Raw genomic sequence first — 13859 nt, forward strand, 5'->3', positions numbered from 1 at the left:
ACAATTTGATAAAGCACTTGAAACATCCTATTTACAATTAATATACTCTAATGCAGTAGATTACCTGATTGGAAGTGTGTTATTCAAAGTTCAAATTGTTCTCTGCAAATCCTGCTAATAAAGTACCAATAATATTATGAAAGTGTGAAGTGCTGTTATTTATGTGCATAGTTCAAATATTTGTTAAAGTGCAATTAATACAGAACCCAAATTGTGCAATATTTACAAGGCATACGCCTAGAGCTACTAGTAATGAAGTTCCCTTTGTTACTGGACTTTTCAAATAAAATATGATTATTATTTAAAATTACATGAGCATTTAGAAATAAAGGCTGCAGATTAATACTTTTAATTTAGCAGTACGTACATATACAATATATGTATATTTATATATAGTCATATTTTGTGACTCTGTTCATACATTTTTCTTGATTTATTAAAATGATTATTAAAAAAACATTTGTTTTAACATTTTGTTATTTCAAAAATTATGATTCAGCATGATATATGTACTTTAGTTTATACTTCAATACAAAATAAACCAAATGATTCACTATCCAGTACAAACCGCTGCTAAGATCTTTCCTAAAAACACCTGTTGTATACTAAAAATGTAAGTCGCTTTGGACAAAAGCGTCAGCTAAATGACATGAAACATTAAACATTTTAATTGACTGTAAATGGACAACAGTGATACCTCCCAAACAGACAAACAAGCTACATTATAACTTCCCACCTGTTTCCATTATAGATTGAGAGAAGCCAATTCATATGTATATCTGTCACATGAACATGTTTGGCTTCATCCCAGGGAGAGACCCCAGTGCCAAGACTGCACACTGAGGAAGTGAAGCCTCCTGTATGTGCGGCTGCCCGACTGCTCATCAGTAGTAAATACAGCGTGTACGGGAATGTGGGCCATCTCTTTATGATGCTGTTTGGCTTAAGCCACAGGCAGAAGTCTATGATTGCGGAGTTGGACACCACCACTTCAGTTTATTTTCATAGATGTCTTGAAAATAAGATATTTCAAATCATTATTATAGAGTTGCAACTACAAACAAGAGTGTGCTGCATATATTATCCTACATTTTGAAATAGCAAATCATTATCCAGTAAAAGCTTGTCTGTGTGCATTATTAATGCCACTACAGTGGAGGAGGTAGTCAAGAATACATGCTGCATCCATATCTTTACCTGGAGCCATGGGAAACAAAAACACTTGCATCCTGTGCATCATTTTAACTGTGAAAACAGACTGTCAACTATTTACATATTTGTAATCATGATTATTATTTACAAACCCATTAGACACAAACAAAATAAAATTAAAGATTAGTTTTCAGCAGGTTCCCAAAAGTATTCCACAGACATTCTCTTTCACCTCCAGCTGAGAGGTTCTTGTGTTTATTGTTCAGCGTAAGTCGGCACACCAGCCCGGCTCCACCTTGGGCTCATTTCCGGAAAAAATTTCAGGCTTCCTGTAAAATGAATATGCATTGCCTTTGCAGTGAATCCATTTGCAAGAGAGAATGATAATGAAGAGAAAGTGCTTTAAAAAAAAACAATTAGTCTCATGTAAAACGGCTGCTCAATGCTCCCAATGATGCCATTTTAATAAGCGCGTATGTAGTACAACAAAGCCATTTGGGAAACATTATTGTTTATTGTTTGATGACATGCAGGCAATGGATTGGATTTCATGAAAAATACTTGAATTTGTAGGATTGCAAAGCAGCACTGGGCGGGCCCGAGCACATGCATTTTGAAGCGTTGCATATTTTTTGCCTGAAAAAAATAAATAATGACTGAGGAAATATTGACACATAGAGCTGTTCAGGCTTGGACTCTGAAATTGGTACATTTTCACCACTTTCTAACTTTCTGCAAATTTTGGTAAGAATTTGAGCCTGTTAAAGCCCTCACAAAGCCAATTCATTCACCTGAATTCTAATAATAATAATAATCCTTACAATTTCAGTAGGGCCTCACGTCTGTCGGTGCCTGTCAGTGCTCGGATCCCTAATTAAAAAGGGTGAAACAATAAGTCAGTTTTGATCGGAGCAGCAAAGAGACGTAAAGACTCTCTCGCCTTAGTAACACTGAAGTAGCCTAGAACAGTTACTGAGCTGTTGAGTGGTTTGAGGGCGTATTTCTCTCATGGTGGAGTTTGGCACTAAAACTTGTGATAAAACAAGTCAACTGGAAGTTTTATTCTCTTTCTTTGGACCCAAGCACACGGAGAAAACATGGCTCCTACGAGGGCTCGTCTGATGTTCCAGCTCAGGGTTTTTTTGTATTTGAGAATCTGAAGACATAAGTGTGCAACTCCAGCTCTGTTCACGTTAAACTGAGGAGCTGAACTGTGGTGCAGCTCCTCCTCCTCCTTTTGAACTATTGGCTGTGGAAACTAACAGACGACTTTGAGGTCTGAGTGCTGGGTGAGAGGCGTGCTGTAGTCGGAGTTCCAGTCCCTCTCAAACACGTCCTTCAGCTGGGATTGGAGGGTCGGCTCCGGGGACTGGGATGTGGTCTGATTGACAACCAGTGCCGAGCCAGCGGTGCTCAGGAAGTAGTCACCTGACCAGTTCGACGTACCTGGAAACAGAACGACAGCGATTATATTGAAGAGCATTTTTTCACTTTTCCTTTGAGAAGGCTGAGAGGACATATGGTTAATATAAGTGAGTAAATCGGACCTAACTCGTGATTATTTAAATTATAAAATGCATATAAAATGTTTTCAATATGTCAAATATGCCTGTCAAGCCAAAATTCAGTTTACAATGACATCAAATATTTGTTTGCAATGAATCTACAGCCGTACCTATATACGCGACCTTGTCCGTCACCATGTACTTGTTGTGGTTGACTCTGGCGAAGGGAATCTCCTTCTGCTTGGGGCTGGCAGGAACCACGAACAGCCTCTGGACAGGAGGAGGAGAAGAAGAGTTTACTACAGGATTTACAGTGTTGGTTCTACTACAGGACACACATCACCATATTCCTTTCCAATTTTCTTTTTCCTCGTAGAGAAATAAAGCGGATGCACTTACCACCTGGATGTCAAGATTGCTCTTGGGCTCGTAAACGGAGGCCAGAGACTTCAGGAAGGGGATCATGACGGGCTGGGTGCTCGCCCAGCAGCTGATCAACAGGCGAACTTTCACCCGCTTCTCGTAGGCCACTCTCCTCAGCTGGGTGTCAATGTCTGCCCAGTACCTGGAGGGGGCGCCATGTGAAGAGAACCAGGGCATGAGACCTTCTCAAATTCATGACTATATTATTGTAATATTTCTAAAATAAAATGCTCTAAATGAGACCAGTGCAGTTCCTTTAGATATTAATCAATGACTTGTCTATCTTACTTTTATGGATTTTGTATAAATATTTTTTTTCCCTTGTGCTGCTGTGCCAACTTTGAATTTCCTCTTTCTTATCTTATACATGTTAGTACTGTGCTGTTAAAAACCAGCTGATTTAAGAGGATGAAACAGACTAACCCTAACCCTCGGACTCTTCTCTACTCTCTCCTGCTGGAGCTACACCTCACACGTCTCTGGGCATCTGTACCTTTTAGGGTGGGAGAACTCCATGGTGGGCAGGTAGTTCATCACAGCGATGTAGATGAAGCTGTGAGCATCGTCCATCACGCTGAGGACGGACTGGAGGTCTGGAGTCCGGCCGGCGGCACAGAACGACGGGGGGGAACTCTGAGAGAACGGTTAGAAGGTTACTGGTTCCCCTTTTGCTCAGAAAAGAGTTTTTATAAAAGAAATGGTTTCATGAAGATTAAGTTAAAACACAAAGAAAAACATTTCTCTCATCCTTTATCCCTGCGTGTTTCTCACCGATAGATAAACGCTGGCCGGCGTGTTGGTCAGCTGCAGAGGCGTGTCCTTGTTGTAGAGGGTGGAGAAGCTGATTGGCCACGGCGATGGGATCGACTGACTCTCCCCCAGGAACCAATAGGCATCAAAGATCTTACTCAAGTCTTCGGCCAAACAGCTGCAGTTGTAGACGACCACGCCGAGCTCCTTCACCTGGACGCCAACACACCACAACATTCACTTATTCTCAATCACAGAGTTTAAATCGAAATCTCTCAGAAACACATTTTTCCTTATTGCACAGTTTTATAGGATGTTCGTGCTGAAATATCTGATGATGCGAGTGAAACTCTGGATGTGGTTTGTGTGTTGAACAGATTTTAATGACTGACAGTTTGACATGTGACTGCAAGATTGAGCCAATACAAGAACTTGAAGAAGTAGAAGAAACATTGTGTCTGGACTGAGCCCCATGGAAACCTCTCAATGCCAGTTCAGGATTTTTGAATGAACTGAAGAAACCTTTTTGGGAACCAGGATATTCCTCTGTGTGTGTGTGTACCTGTGTGAGGGACCTCCAGTCCATGTTGGCACTGCCGATGTAAATGTGTTTCTTGTCCACGACCCAGAACTTAGTGTGTAGGACGCCAGAAGTGAGCTCTCTCATATTCACTGTCCTGATGTCAGCTCCTGAAACACGCACACACACACACACACATGCACACAGACACACACAGTCAGTTCAGAGACATTTGTTTGAGTATGATTTACATAAACAGAAGTTCAGATGTGAAGTGTGGACAGGAAACAGAATATATGAATTAAAGGTCAATTTTAATTGCAGATGTACATTTGAAAATTGGTTAAAAGGAAAATATCACTATTAATGAAAGGAATAAAGTTTTGAGTGAAATGATCGGAATCAAAATGAGTAGAGATGATTGTAGAACCTGAGCTGTTGAGCAGCCGGAGGTCGTCCTGGGGTTGACTCCCCTGCGGCGTGTTGACGGCGATACGAACCGACACCTTCCCTGAAAGTTCAGCCAGTTTCTGCAGGACGGTTTCACCCTGTGCACACAGACGGAACATAGTTCTCATAGTCTGTCATTTACTCTGCTGTAGTCAAAGCATTTGTCAAATAAAATCCCGTTTGATTCCAGCCCCGGCCGACCTGATAGGCTGACGGCTCCTGGGTGCCAGTGTCTTTGTTGGTGAGCGTCCAATAGAAGGAGGCGATGTCGAGACTGCTGCGAGCCTCGGCTGCCAGACTGAGCCAGGCCTTGAAGATGGAGGGGTGGGTGGTGCTGGAGTTGAACTCCAGACCTTCAGGGATACTCTCCACCAGAACAATCCTGACAGACGAGACCAGAGGACATGTCTCAGTGATACTGACTAATACCTGAAATCCTGCTGATCACAAAAGAGCCTGGACGATAAATCACCTGGTCGATATTAGCGTATTGCCTATACACCATGTTATATGACACGAGATGGAATGAATTCACAGATAAGTGATCAGATATAAAAGTAGAGAACTATTGTAATGTGAAGAGAAAATGCTTTCATTTAATAAAACTCATATGAAACAGCTGGAGTAAATGTGGAGGCTCCGTGTGTGAGCAGATGTTTTCTCACTTGCAGGGGTCGGAGCAGGACTCGGCCGTGGGCAGACGGAGGCTGCTGCTCGGGGCCGGGGGGGCCGAGGTCAACCTGGGCGTGAGGAGGTCATAGATGGCCATGGAAGCCAGCAGCACCGTGGCTAACGTGGCCAGTGCCAGCACCCACCGGGAGTACTGGAGAGAGTGAACAACACTTCAAATGTCTGTGTAATGCATTTTATGACACATCTTAATCTGTGTGAGTGTGTGTGTGTGTGTGTGTGTGTGTGTGTGTGTGTGTGTGTGTGTGTGTGTGTGTGTGTGTGTGTGTGTGTGTGTGTGTGTGTGTGTGTGTGTGTGTGTGTGTGTAACATACCATCAGTGTTTTTCTGCTCTCTTGCCTCTTCTCCTCCATGTTCACCACCTACAGGAATCAAAGGAATAATCAACACAATGACTGGACAGTATTTGGAGAATCAATATAAATAATAGGGCGGGAGCAGCGGCTCCGAGCCACGGCCACTAATCACACATTACAGTCCACGCCATCATGTGCAGCGTGTCAGTGTCACTGCACACAGACGGATCTGTTCAGGTCCAAAGCAGAAACTCGCTTCAGATCGTATAAATCTCTAATCTATGCAACTTCGAAGACATCAGAGGAATCTATGACCCCCCCACACTGTGACATCACACAGATGCGAAAACTTTGTGTTTTGATGGCGTGTAATCAAACGCCACGTAGTTTGAATCTCCATGTTGTTGAGATGACTTTGTTTAAAGTTGATATAACGTCAAAAATTGGCGACTTCCTGTTGCATTTTTCCATAACGCTCCCCCATAATGTCTTTTCTGTACATATATATGCAGCCCTAATTATTATTGTAACCCAAATGAATTGGCTCACAGTAGGAGACAGTGGGAGGCCCTATTGAGATTGTAAGGATTATAATTTTTTACTATTGTGATGGATTTATTTCATCTCCACGTGTGTCCAGCTCAACTAGAGAACCGAGCACATGAGGACCATCAGCTCAACCACACCAGCTGCAGGACACTCACACGTCCTCAGGTGAGTTTCTGGTAAAAGCTGAATTGTTCCCTGTGAGCGGCTCCATCTCAAAGTTTTCTTTGAACTTCCTCTTTCTCGGTTTACAGAAGTGACAGAATGACTAAGCAGCAGTTAAGTCTCTTCTTCTGTTCTCATGGTTGGATAGTTTTAGTAATAATTTAAGCATTGACATTTTAAAAGAAGCGGTTTCTAAGTAAATCTCTGTGTCCGTGTAAATTCACACAACAGCTCCAACATTCATTTTTTCCAATATACAAGTCCAACACCATCAATAGATCACTCTGTTCTTTATTTTTAGATTCATGATGTTTTGTTTTTTATTCAAATATGATCAAATCTTTACTGATCCCTCACCGGTTACACTAGCAGACCAGTCAGGATAAGGTAGACAAGAGAATGAAATATGAAAGAATTCAACTGAATGATAATAATAATAGTAATGCTTTTAATCATATTGTTTCATTTCATCTCTACAGCCCTGACAGCTATTCGCTATGTACAACATGAAAAGCCTGAAAAGCTGCTTTGCATGTAGCTGCTTCCGGGGACGTGTCTCCTGATAGGCCAAGTGGACATCTTCCTGTTAGGAGCTTCACACCGTGGACAGTGTGCAGCTCAGCTCAGCAGCGCAGACCTCAGAACAGCTGCCAGCACCTCGAGTCAGGACCAGCACCCGGTCGTAAAACTATATTACATTATTATATATGCTTCTTTCTTTTTCTTTTCAACATTTTTGTGTGATATGATCATGACTGAAAACAGATCCATCCTGATGAAAAGGAGGCAACTTTTTCATCTGATCTTAATCACAGGTTTGTATTTTCCATATTTGTTTCTGCTGGTATTCAAACTGCTGTGAGGACTTTTCCTGCTGTTTGATGTGAATGTAAAATGAATTAAATAAGTATAGAGATTGATGTTTTAAAGAGGGATAAAGATTTGTATTTTAAAGAATGTACAGTAATGTCAGATAAAGTTTAGAAATGATCAATGGATAAAATACTATTTTTGTGGTTGTTGTTGCTGGTATTCAAACTGCTGTGTTATTTCCCCTGCTCTACAATATAAATTTAAAATGAATAAATTAAGTATAGACACTGGTTGGATACAATAATAATTGTCTGGTTCTTGTTGCTGAGGTTCAAACTGTTGTGACTCCACACTCTGTCTCTAATTCCACAGGATTCAGCTCCTTTACTGTGGGATCCTCAGAATTTCACTTTATTAATGATGCAAAGACCTACGAGGAAGCAAAGACTTACTGCAGAGAGACGTACACCGATTTAGCCACAGTTCACAACTTGACCGATATGAAGAATTTGACCACTTTACTGCCAAAATCAACTGACGGAAAATTGATAGGACTTGATGATGCATGTGAGGCATCGGATCAAGGTAGCGATAGTCACTGTGGAAATTGGAGAAGCTTTGTGTGTCGTGGTAAGTGAATCTGTTGGCGTTTTTTTCACATTAAAAAAAATTCCTGTTTAAAAGCAGAACTGCATTGTACTGTATGTGATGATAAAATGTCAATCCTTGGCACTTGCAGGTAACAGGAGATCTAGTCTTCCCATCTCATGGAAGACTTACTGCAGGAACATAATCTCAGGGGAAAATAATCAGTCCACGTCACAAATTGTGTGGATCGGCCTCATGAATGATCCCTGTGGGTTGTTGGACGGAAGCAGCCCATCGTTATGTCAATGGAAACCATGCCAGCCTAACAACGTAAATCATCACGACTGTACTAAGGACATATTAAATTGTGAAGGGAAGGGGAATAAAAACAATTGCAAGAAAAAATTCAAGTTTATCTGTCAGGCGGGTAAGTTGTTGTTCTTTATTGGTAGAATACTGTAGAAAAGTTTCTTTCACAACACACAACAGAGCTACATCTGTCCTCCTCTCAGTGTCTATTCATTCGTTACTGATTTTTACAGCAAGGAAATTAAATCCAACAACCACCCGTCTGCCAACGACACAGAAGACGACGACAACAAGTCAACTGCCAACATATGCGACGACCCTTCCCAACACCTCTCCTCAAGAGGTCACGACAACATTGACTTCCACTACTCCTACAAAACAACAAACCACGACTAAAGTTACCACAGAAGAAGAAACAACTGCCACTGACACGACAACAGCAGATACCACAGATGTCGTACACAGCACCTCAAGCACTGCGGTCAACAACACAACTCATGAGCCAGTGACCACCACTACCCAGAGCACAACACAGCTTTCAACTCTAACTTCCAGTGGAAACAACCAGTCTGTTCCTCCAGGTTTGTTGACTGTCATGTGCCGTTCGATCATTTTGCATGATTTGCCAAATTTGCATCCAATGTACTTCCTGCAACACAGATCAAAGGGTTCTTTCTCTTGGTGTTGTCTTCCTAAAGGAAATCTGATACTGATCCAGCTAAACCTGACATGGATTGATGCGATGGCTTACTGCAGGGCGCACCACTACAACCTCGTCCAGGTTACCAGCAGCCAAATTCAAGAGGAGGCGGCTGAAAAGGCGAAGAACGCCACCTCCCCCCACGTCTGGCTCGGCCTACGCTACACCTGCAAGTTAAAGTTCTGGTTCTGGACCAGGCCGATGTCCACCTGCTACCAGAACTGGGCCATGGGAGAAGGCCCTGCAAAGACATATGACTGTGGTTTTACAGGCGCCATTCAGGCCACTGGGGGGCAGTGGGTCGGCTTGCATGAGACAGACAGACTGAACTTCATCTGCTCTGTATGTGCTGGGTGAGTGAGGACGGCCTGTGACTCTGCAGGTGAAGTCCAACCTGCAGTTGGAATCATTCTGTGTGCTGGTTATATTCATATTGTTTTTCATTGTTGATCTTACATTCATGGTATCATGGGTGTTTTAATGTTCACGTGTGACGTCATTCTTTTACCTTTGTTAAAACACAGCTGCCTTCTCTACTGTTGAGCCTGAATTTCATTATATATGGAAAAACTTGTGTGGAGGCGTGCACATTCACAGTCATGGGCAGCCAGAGTGATGCAAGAACACTGATCTGTTCTATGTCTTTAACTCGGGCGGGGGGGTACTATTTTTACTTGCAAACACAGTACAAGCTTCCTTACTTTTTTGAAATAATATCTCTCTAGTTCGAGTGAGTTTTAGTGCATGTTGGTCTGTGTTGACTTCTTAAACGACCGACTGACAATAAAATCTAAATCACAAAATATATGTGCCGTGTATTTCTGTCTGGAAAGAAGTGAAGGTAATATTTTTTAATTAGGGCCCGAGCACTGACGGTGGGAGGCCCTGTTGTATTTAGAAGGATTTGTATTGTATTTCCCTTTAGGGCTTTTTCAGGGCCTAGACATTCTCAAATTCATACCAAAGTTTGCAGGAAACTCAAAACCCTGAAAAGTTCTTGTATTCTGGAGTAATTTGAAATGAGTGCGGCAAGATGGCTCAACAGCGCCATCTAAGGAAAAGCCCCTCAGTTAGCTTTCATTATGATTTTTTTATTATAACCATATTTATCATTATTTATATCTTGTATCACTCTCTCTATCATGAACTAAAGTTATCTCTCAACATACAAATACCCCATGAACAACCATCTAATTCTAACCTTTCACACCTTCACATTAGTTTCTTCTTCTTTAAGCAGATTTGTTTCTAATGTAAATATTCAATTTATTAACAAAAATGAAATCTTCAGGGCTACAACTAATACCTGAAATCAATATATCTGTAAAGTAAATATTTGTCATTTTGACTTGTTAACTGCTTTAAGTAAATAATCAAACCCAATCGAAGGAGGAAACTATTGAAAAGTTTGACTCGGTCACAGTAGAAGATCCTACCTGATTGTAAGGGACGTCCATTTTCATGGTCATGTTCAAAGCGACTTCAGCATCAGTCTTTTCCGCTCAGAGCTTCCTTGTGCAGATTCAGGATCAGGTCACTGGGTCTTTGCTGCAGAAACATGAAAATATGAAGAAACGTGAACACATGATGAAACAGGGCGTGTTCTGATCCTCGTCAGAAACATGTTTCACCGTCTCCATGGCCGAGGAAAACAAAACAACAGACGTGCGTTGATTCTGAAAATTGGAGAAGGGTTCTCCGCAAACTGATGTTAACCAACATGTTTTAATAAGTATATATATATAAAATGAATTTGCCAGTTGAATAATTTGGGGAAAGGGGAGTTCAGCCGCAGAGTAACATGTCAATCTCACCCCCCCCATTGTCCCTCATTTAAACACATAAAACCACCTCTGCCTAACCTTTCCTGGTTTTACAAAGAGAAGGTTCTAGATGTGTTCAACACCAGACACAGAGAATAACCTGCACAGTTCATCATCTCTGGCACAAAGACACACGAGCTTCCAGCTGCTGACGGAGCCCAGCTAAAAAAAAATAACACTGTGCATTAGCTGCTGTAAAGTGGAGCCTGACCTACATGGATTCATGAAATGTCTTTTCTGCATCGCTTATTATATCAACCAAAAGTTGTCATACTCCAAACGTAGATACCATAACTGACTTGTTTGAGAAACGCTCAGATCTGAAGTTTTTAGATCTGATGATAACTCGCTCAGACTCAGTAATAAGGTTAGATTCTTATTACTCATTAGCTGTTCACTGGATTCTGAGGTCTCGTGATGTGAGATTTGATCGAACCGGGAGAATGAGGAAGTTTGGAAAGTCTAAAGCTGACAGCAGCGTTTCCAAGCTGCGTGTCACAGGAGTGGCCGTCACTTCCGAAAAAGCCTGTGACTCATTTCAGCTGCTGAGGAACAAACAAACACTTTCCTGGACTGTGGAATAAAAACATTTTGAATTGGATTCTCACAGAAGCATTTGGACATTTTTAAGTCGACCTAATGGAGGAAACAAGTTCTCCAGCGTGTCTGATTTAACACAACTGAATAACACAAACAGATCCTTCTCAAAACTTTCCTCAGTGACCAAAACACACTGGTGCTGCTGCGGCAGTTTGATAATCTGTATGTTTTATAAAACAAATCAATAGTTATTGCAATTTAATTTCAATCAATACCATTAAAACAACAGTTCAATATTGATAGGTTGAGTTAAAAACTAGAAACTTTCAATCCAAAGCAAAACTCATTGCGTTCAAAATAATAACGTGACATTTATTGTGATAATTATTGATATTTGTAGATAATGGTCACGTCGTCCAGCCCGATTCCAAGTTAAACAACTTAAGACGACAAACTCAAAGCTACGGAAGTTAACAGTAAACAGTTAACATGAAAACAGAAGATATTTAAGCTATTGTGTGATAATGAAAAAAACAAACTTTATTGTCTGATGATTGTTGTTTGTTTGTTCCAATGTCAAACTGCAGCACTGGTGTGAACTGATAAGGATTGAACACGTCAACTCAATGAAAACAGCTGTCACACAACACGGGAAACATCGTTAAGTCTCATTTTAACCTTCTTACTTTTTCCTGATCAAAGGATCGAATCCCTTTCATCTCTACTGAACTACATGGTATAGATTTAGTATTAAGTATTTAAAGTAAACAAAGAGCGACACACGTTTCAGACACATCAAACAACAGCTGGCTGAGGTACATGTGAGTCCGGAGGGTTTCTGGCTCCAGTTGTGAAGGTGATACACAAAACACACAATAACACAACAGAAGAAGAGCAACACACTCATTGTGTTAGCTCCACGCGGAGTTAGCAGATGTCTGAAGGACACACAACACACCGAGGTCATTTACAATCCACTCAATAAAAGTACTTCCGACTTTAAAGTTTAAAAGTGATTTAATTTGTAGGAATAAACAGACTGGAAACAGACGAAGAGTCGCTGACGATGCAAAACAACAACAACAACAAAAATCGTGTCTCGTGTAGAAACCTGCGTCACTCGCCTGTTTTCATGAGTCCAGCTTCACATCGACCTCCAGGAGACTCTGTCCACTCGAGTTCTTCACTCACCTTCTCTCACACGAGGCTTTCAGACGAGGTTTCATTCAAATGTGGAAGAAAACAAAGGAGACGCTCAACGACGCAGTTAAAGTCCAGGCTGGAGCAGAGCCGGTCATGTGACCCGGGTCCCGGTAGCTCATTGGACGAGAGCTGGTCATGTGATGTAAGTCCGGCAGCTCATTGGAGTACAGCCCGTCACGTGACGGATGAAGTTACACTGGAGCTAAAAATAAAAGCTCATACAAACAAACTTGGGAGAAAACAAGTAATTAAGCTAAAAAAATACTTTGCATCAAATATACGCAACAAAAACATGAGAGGGATTAATAATTAATTTCTGTCATTATTCTTTCACCAACTTGTGTATTAAACAATGTATTAACTTTGTTTCTGTTTTCTCATTCTTTGTATTCAATAATGGTATTTACCGAAGAACTTTAATAATTCTATATTATAAAAGAAAAAGAAAACTCTAAGGATTTCGACCCTCAAGTTTAAATATTATTTTTTTGACCCTTTGTATCAACAGCTGCATTAATACGGCTTCATGTCAAAAGTACTTAAGAATAAGAAGGTTAAATAAACTAACTCTGCATTTGACAGACACTGTCAGTGTACTGATGTGATAAAGTTCTTATCATTATTTGTTTATTCAATACTGGTATTTACACAAATAAATAATAGATTGTAAACTATCATGTTTAGTTATATGAAAGAAACAATAAATATTTATAAATCTATTCAAGGAGGAATAACAGCATAATTGTCTTTTCTTTCTTTTGGATCTTTGGATCTTATTTTTGTTTCGATTTATTTTCAGTCTTCTGTGATAATTGTATTGCGATCCAAATTTAAACTTGTGTCTTCCCACTACTCCTCCAATAAACTGTAATAAAAGTTCCTAGGCTTGACCATCGGAGGGCGTTGTTCACCCATCACACACTTAGTTAACAGGGTTAGGGTTAGGGTTAGGGTTAGGGTTAGCTAACCCTAACCCTAACCCTAACCCTACGTCAGAACCATGAACAGGTAACAAGAGGAAACACGTGGTTTTTATTTTAACCTGCTGCTCTTCGTGAACTTCATTATAAATGTGTATGAATGAGATTATCAGCTCTAGAGAAAGACAAACATTGTTTTTGGTGACACCTGCTGGCACAGAAGCTTCATTGGCATCAACATCATCAACTCTTCTCATCAAGTTGTTATTCAGCTCAAAGTTAAAACATTTTAAACTGTGAACAGAATCAGTTCTTATGTGCTGAAGCCTGTGAGGCTGCTGGACCCCCACAGGTGAGTTAACCTTTCTGACATCAAGTCCATTATCTTACACATAATTATCTCCTATTCAGTCATTCTGTGGCTTTCAGTTTTAGATCATAAGTGAATTCATTCTCCCTTTAAATT

The 13859-nt window shown here is 40.8% G+C and overlaps 2 protein-coding genes across 2 annotated transcripts; one reads left to right on the forward strand and one right to left on the reverse strand.

Annotated features, from left to right (window-relative positions):
* Nucleotides 1–1646: 1646 nt before the first annotated feature.
* pld3 (phospholipase D family, member 3) lies at nt 1647–12579 on the reverse strand. The gene is made up of 12 exons (XM_053421962.1): nt 12395–12579; nt 10344–10455; nt 5805–5852; nt 5466–5623; nt 5002–5182; nt 4781–4898; nt 4393–4520; nt 3852–4043; nt 3574–3713; nt 3057–3222; nt 2828–2927; nt 1647–2598 (listed from the first exon to the last, which is right to left on the reverse strand). The coding sequence occupies exons 2-12, from the start codon at nt 10374–10376 to the stop codon at nt 2411–2413; spliced, it is 1452 nt and encodes a 483-aa protein (XP_053277937.1). The 5' UTR covers nt 10377–10455; nt 12395–12579; the 3' UTR covers nt 1647–2410.
* LOC128439612 (uncharacterized) lies at nt 7067–9712 on the forward strand. Its single transcript, XM_053421963.1, has 5 exons — nt 7067–7312; nt 7683–7940; nt 8050–8325; nt 8441–8788; nt 8906–9712. Exons 1-5 carry the CDS (start codon nt 7243–7245, stop codon nt 9262–9264), a joined length of 1311 nt encoding a protein of 436 aa, XP_053277938.1. The 5' UTR covers nt 7067–7242; the 3' UTR covers nt 9265–9712.
* Nucleotides 12580–13859: the final 1280 nt, after the last annotated feature.

Source organism: Pleuronectes platessa, chromosome 5 (genome assembly GCF_947347685.1).
Source record: "Pleuronectes platessa chromosome 5, fPlePla1.1, whole genome shotgun sequence".
Taxonomy (NCBI): domain Eukaryota; kingdom Metazoa; phylum Chordata; class Actinopteri; order Pleuronectiformes; family Pleuronectidae; genus Pleuronectes; species Pleuronectes platessa.